Genomic DNA, 6,339 nt, shown 5'->3' on the forward strand with positions numbered 1-6,339 from the left:
TCCTTTAGCTCCTGTTTCTTCTTCTCTTCTAAATCTTTCTCTTCCTTACCCTGGCTCTCTATTTCTCCTTCTCCCTTGTCTCTTTCCTCCTCTCCCTCCTCACTTTGCCTCTGTTCCGTTCTTGAATTACCCTCCTTCCAGATTCCCTCACCACCTTCAGGCACATCTTCTGCCTCTCCCCCTGACTTTCCATCACTTTCACTCACCTCTGCTCTGTCTGTAAGGTCATCTGATAGGATTTCTGCTTCCTCCTCCTCCTTTCCTCCAGGCATCTCCACATTTTCCTCTATCTCTTGCTCCTCTATTCCACTTCCTTCCTCTTCCTCTGCTCCTTCCTCTTCCTCTGGTATCTCTGACAAGCGGTCACACTTAAAATCATATTTTGCCATGAATTCAGAGATTTTGTGCTCAGTCTCTTCCTCATGTCCTTGTTTAATACATTTTCTGTCATACCATAAGTTTTGGCAAACTTCCACGTCATCATCATCTTTTTCTCCACTACTAAATTCCACTGACTCAGGAGGCTGGAAACCATCACTTGTACCCTGCTGACTTTCACTTTCACCTTCCAAGTGACTTTCTGGCTCCTGTATAGATTCTCTTTCACTGCCAGGGATCCCATCTTGCTCGTTCTTTTGACTCTCCTTAATAAAATCATCGTCTTCAATATCCTCAATTATCATGTCTCTATTTGATGAGTTGTCAAATAATGTATTAACATTTTTTATAGCCTCTTCACTTTTTCTTATATCCTTCAGACCTGCCATTTCTGCTAGCTTAGTTTCCTTCTCAGAGACTATTTCTTCTGCTTCTGAATCTTTCTGACTGTGTCCTCCATCACTTTTCTTTTCTATTTCCTTATCATCAAGTGGATAAATATCAGGCTTGCTTTTAAATCTAAATATCTGTTTTTGCGAGCTCTCCTCATTGGTGTCAGCCTGAGGCCCAGGCTGGTCTGAGTCATGACCTACGTCCTCATCTGAAAATGCTTCCACATACATAGATGTTTGTATCATGTATGTTCCTTTAGCCAAATGTTGTTTATATACTTTCCCTTCTTTCAAGTTTTTGGACATCTCTTCACTTTCATATTCACTGCTATCATCATTTTCAGTATGATCTGTACGCTGCTTCAGTTCCTCAACTGTTTCTTGTTTCTGTAAATTTGTTGAAGTAATCGTCACACTACTATCAGTTCACAATGGTAACTTATATACTACAAAAACTGCCAAGATTTTGTATTGTTATCAGTTTCATTAGGAAAACAAAAACATTGTTTTACCAGACATTTTGCTCAGCTTTGTTTTCTCTGGGGATAATTTATGCCTCTAAGTCTATGCAACATTTAATTTTGATTTAGTAACATGTGTCTATGTTTAACTTTCGAGTTCTTACCACCTGCCTTAATTTTGCCATTACTCACAGTATCATCAATATTTATTTTCTGACCATTTTCTTACTCTGAGTCAATTCTTAAATGTAATACATTTCCAGACTGAATTTATAAAATGTTTAAAATGTATACTTCTCTTGCATGCAGTGAAGTTCAGTTTAATTTTGTCTACTTTCCCCATTGTCTTAATTGTCAAATTTTGATTGGTCTTTTGATTCTATGAAATTTACAAAATTAAAGAAAACAAATGTAAATATGAAATTTTTAAAAATTGAAAAAATAAATAGCTGATTTCTATAAAAAAATAACTGAACTAAAAACTGCAAATGAAATCTGTATCGATATACTAAATAATAATGAATATATTTTTCTTTTCAAAACAAAATCTTGGGTTTCAAATTTTTTACTCTCTTATCTACTATGTTCTTTATAATAATTTGCACATATTAATTAAAAACTACAAGTAAAATACTTAAGGTAAAATGTATAAGATTTTATAAAAACTATCAAATTAAACATTGAAATTGGAATGATACAGTAAGAGCATGAAATTAATTTCCTGCTGAACAAGAATAAGGCAAAAGTCAAATTGTTGACCTAATTTCTACAAGGTAATGGATTGAAATATTTGATGAATTTGGGTCTCTAAACAATAAAACTTCACTAAATCAAATTTTATAAATTGTGATGAGTGTCAGGCCCAGGAAGAGGTTATTTTTGTTGCTAAAGAAATTATTAAGAAAGCACAAATTAAAATTTTATAGAAATACTATAATAAATCATTTTTATTCACTAAAGTAGGGCTGATAGGGCCTCTACTAAAAAGAAGTATATAAAGTATAAAATATATATCAGTTTAAGAGGAAGTGCCTTCTTTTTCTATTTGTTTTAGGTCTTATTCTTTAAAAAGTCATGATTCTTTCAAGAGCCCTGAGAGAGACAGAGGCTCAGGTGCCAGAATTTTCAAATGTGCCTTTATTTCCCTAGCAAAATAAAGCAGCACAGAAGAGGCAGAGCCCAGAGTTTAAGACGAGAGGAAGGAAAGACACAGGAAAGCTCTCTACTTGGAAGTATAGTTGGTCAGTAAGTCACTCAACACTCACTGAGCTTCCACAACTGTGTTAGGAGAACAGCTCTCTCATATTTAAAAAATGCTGTTATTCACCATGCCTCTCAGTTAAATATAGATAAGACTAATGAGAATTGGCACTAAATGTTTATAATGTAGCAAGATTCTTTTGTTTTCAGTGACTTTGATTTTAAGACATTTCAGCTTAACAATGTGGCAAAGGCACTAGAAATATAAATTCAATGTATTCTATAGCCTTCTTCCCTCAATTTACATTTTTCTAATTTATTCTTCAAATTCCCAAACTACTCATCCTTTCGCCCCATTAGTCCTTAAAGCCAGGAAAAGCAAAGGATTTTAGGGTAGGCCTTTATCTCTAGAGTTGTGAAAACCAAACTATTCCTTCCTCATGCTATTGTTATTCATTATAGGTCTGTTTTTTATCATGTTCCCCTCCCCCCGCCACAGTTTCTGACTAATTTCCAAATGTTTAATCTTGTTTTTACGCTATCAATTCCTTGATAAATTAAAGTCCATTCCAAATACTGGAAAAGCAATTATCAAATATTTTTGCTAAAACCACAACATTTTAGAGCAAGAAAAGATGTTAATATCATTCTGTGAGGTAGCATAGTAACTCACCCAAAGTCATACTCAATTAAAGTCTGAGAACCACCCTTAAAGACAGTAGCCTCTTCCAATACTTAAGAACTACAACGATAATCTTTTGCCTTGATGGCAAGAAAATATGGCTATTATGATTTGTTAGTGACTTCAAAGAGCAAATTTCAGCAATGAAATTGTCACTCTTGTTGCATCACAGAAAATGCATACCAATAAGCCCAAATTGAGGCTGTCTACATTGTATTCCTTTGTCTTTTAAATACTAAAGTAAATGAATACTTACCTTTCTTGTGTTCTTTCCAGAAACCTTTTAAGAAAAAAAATTTAAACTGTTCTTACCCACCATAATAAAAGTAACTCTCTATATTATACCTTTTGTTTCTGAATTGGTGATAATTTTAAAGACTTTTCATTGGAATTTAGGCTCATCATATGTGTCTGAAATAAATAAAAAAAAGTATATGTTCTAAAAATAATAAAGACTATATATATGATTACATATTTATACATCCTAAAATATATGTAAATACAAAACAGTAATATCAATTCTCAATTGCGTACTTATGATGTGAAGATCTAGATGACTTTTATTGTATGTAACCTACACCTCAATAAAGTTGATTTAAAAACAAAATGAAACCAAAACAAAAAGCTTTCTATGCATATAACAGTATAGGAAGTATACAAATACACAGACACACAAAAATACATAATGAACCAAAAATCAAACTTATATCTAGATACATAAATAAGAAAACCATTACCATATTTAAGACATCAGTAGTTTCTCCAAGGCTTTCTGAATCTACTGTTGAAGAACTGTCTGCCTCTTTCCCTTCACTCATTTTATCTTGAAAATAATCTGAAGGATTAAAAGGGAAAAGAGAAAACCAGATTTCAAAGGAAAAGTGAAAGACAGCTGAACAATAAACGGAAATTATTCTGTAATATAAAGTGTAGATATAATTTTACTGAAGGTCCTTTAACCTCATGTTAAGCGAATTGAGCAGAATTCATTCACACTGCTAAAAGGTTTTAAAATATCTTTTTGAAAGTTTGGAGATTTTGACACTGATGAGATAACAACAGCTTCATTCATATGAACAGGCAAACTAATTGTCTATTATATTTCAATAAAGTCTGGGGGGGTGGGGAAAGCCATTTAAGAAAATGAAAAAAAAGAAAATGAAGAATATAACTCCCACCTAATTCATGGAATTGCTTCAGGGTTTAAAGGAGATAATGTAAGCTAAAGTACTATGTATACTAAACAATGTCCCATAAAGATATGATGCTGTTGTTACATGGGATTTTTAGGATCACAGAAAATGCTTTCTATTTGTATTTAAGTTCAAATGAGAGATGTCAATCTCTAACTAGGAAGAAAACAAGTTAATTGGAGAAAACATCTTAAGATAAACATGAAAACAATAGGAATAAAACGTATGATTTTTGTGAGAGCAGGCAGAGCATCAGATGTTACCTGGTTTCATGGGCATCACGGAGTCTTCCTCTTTAGTTATTGTTTTTTCTGGCAGCTTACTGGTAGATATGCACAAAGGAACTGAACCGCGGTCAAAATGAACAGGTGGCTCGAGAGTCCCTTCAGTTGGAGGTAGTGTTTGTGTCATTTGAATAGAATCTGGGGATTTCTCCTTTAAAATTAAAGGTTAAATAAACTGTTAGATGATGTTATATATTTAATATAGACACCAACTACCCTGTGGTTGCTAAAAATATTTAAGAGAGACTTCAAAGTTGGCCAACGTTCCATACCATTCACTTTTTAATAATCACCAAGGGCTCAAAAATGTTTTGTTCTGTTGGCGCTGTATCTAAGTTGCTCTAAATTGCCCATTTGGAAACCTGTTTTTCACACAATGGGGAAAAGTATGTGTGTATTTTCTCTGCCTTCCCTGAGAAACAAAAAAATTATTCATGAGGCATAAACAAGCAACAACTACAAAATATTTATATTTCTCAATCTTTCCATACATAATTTTTCATTAAAAAGCCAAACTTAACCTTTTACCTCAAAAGTATGTTTTGGAACTTAAAGTAATTTTGTTAAAATGGAGTATCTCCTTTAAAATTTTGGTATTTTTTATTTATTAATTTATTTATTTTTTATTATTATGTGACATTGGCCAATGAAATCCAGTAAGTTTCAAGTGTACAATTCAACAGTAAGTCATATATATTTTGCATTGTATGTTCACTGGCCTTAGTTAGATTTCTGTCACCACATATTTGACCCTTTTTACCCCATCTACCTCACCCCTACCCTCTGGTAACCACTAGTCTATTGTCCATGTCCATGAGTCTCTGTTTGTTTGCCATGTTTATTTGTTGCTTTTAGGTTTATATCCCACATATAAATGATATCATGTGATAAGAAAAAGAAGCTGAAAAAAGTATTTCATTTTTAAAAAATATAAGTATTATTAAAATAGTTTTAAAGCGCAGAGTGAGAATCTTTAAGTTTAATTGAGAAAATAACATTCCCTCTCACAAACTGAAGTCCTTATTATTTTACTTTCCATGTTTCATTCTTTACAGTGTATAACCTTCTACTACTGTTCATGAGGTATAACTAACAGATAAAAGCAAAGTAGAAGTAAATCCATATACAGTTATAAAAACAACTCAGCATTCAATCTGAGGTGATAAGACAGTGATAAGTTTTACTGTCTATAAGCCAAGGTTATCCATAATCATTTGAATTTTCAAATTTGTGTGTTTGTTAACAGCTTAACTCTGAGTTCCCTTTAGAAGTTTGTAAGCCCTGGATGCTAATCATTTTATTTAGTAACTTTATCTGACAAGACCCTTCTTGGATTAAAAAAAATATGGATTTTTTTCTTCCAGTTTTTTTTGCAGTACTAGACAATATTATTATTTAGAATAGGCCACAACTGTACCCTTTCTCTTCGTCGCACTCGTGCAGATAAAGTTCTACGCAGTACATTTCCTGAGGTCAGATGGCTGATGGGCAGAGAAGCCGCTGCAGGTATGTGAGGACTATACATTTCATCAAACTCAATTTCTTCTGCTATACCAAGTCGTGGAGTGGCAAAAACCATCATGTGACATCCACCACAGGCAACCTGCAGCATAAATCCACAGATAAATTGACATTGGCTTCAAACACAAAGGGATTTTTAACAGTTTTCAGCTACAAAACATTTACTTAGCTGTAGTAAATGTCTATCTATATCTACATCTATATACAAACACACACACACACATACAC

General features: G+C 33.1%; 1 protein-coding gene across 1 annotated transcript in view; it reads right to left on the reverse strand.

Moving 5' to 3' along the window:
- RPGR (retinitis pigmentosa GTPase regulator) overlaps positions 1-6,339 on the reverse strand; it is a 45,553-nt gene that overhangs the window by 18,249 nt on the left and 20,965 nt on the right. Inside the window, exons 9-13 of the mRNA XM_039882945.1 lie at positions 6,008-6,227; positions 4,570-4,741; positions 3,851-3,948; positions 3,459-3,524; positions 207-1,157 (exon numbers count right to left, since the gene is read on the reverse strand). Of these exons, the coding sequence (XP_039738879.1) occupies positions 207-1,157; positions 3,459-3,524; positions 3,851-3,948; positions 4,570-4,741; positions 6,008-6,227 (1,507 nt within the window). The remainder of the gene's footprint in view (positions 1-206; positions 1,158-3,458; positions 3,525-3,850; positions 3,949-4,569; positions 4,742-6,007; positions 6,228-6,339) is intronic.

This window comes from Pteropus medius, unplaced genomic scaffold (genome assembly GCF_902729225.1).
Source record: "Pteropus medius unplaced genomic scaffold, Ma_sr-lr_union100, whole genome shotgun sequence".
In the NCBI taxonomy this organism is placed as follows: Eukaryota; Metazoa; Chordata; class Mammalia; order Chiroptera; family Pteropodidae; genus Pteropus; species Pteropus medius.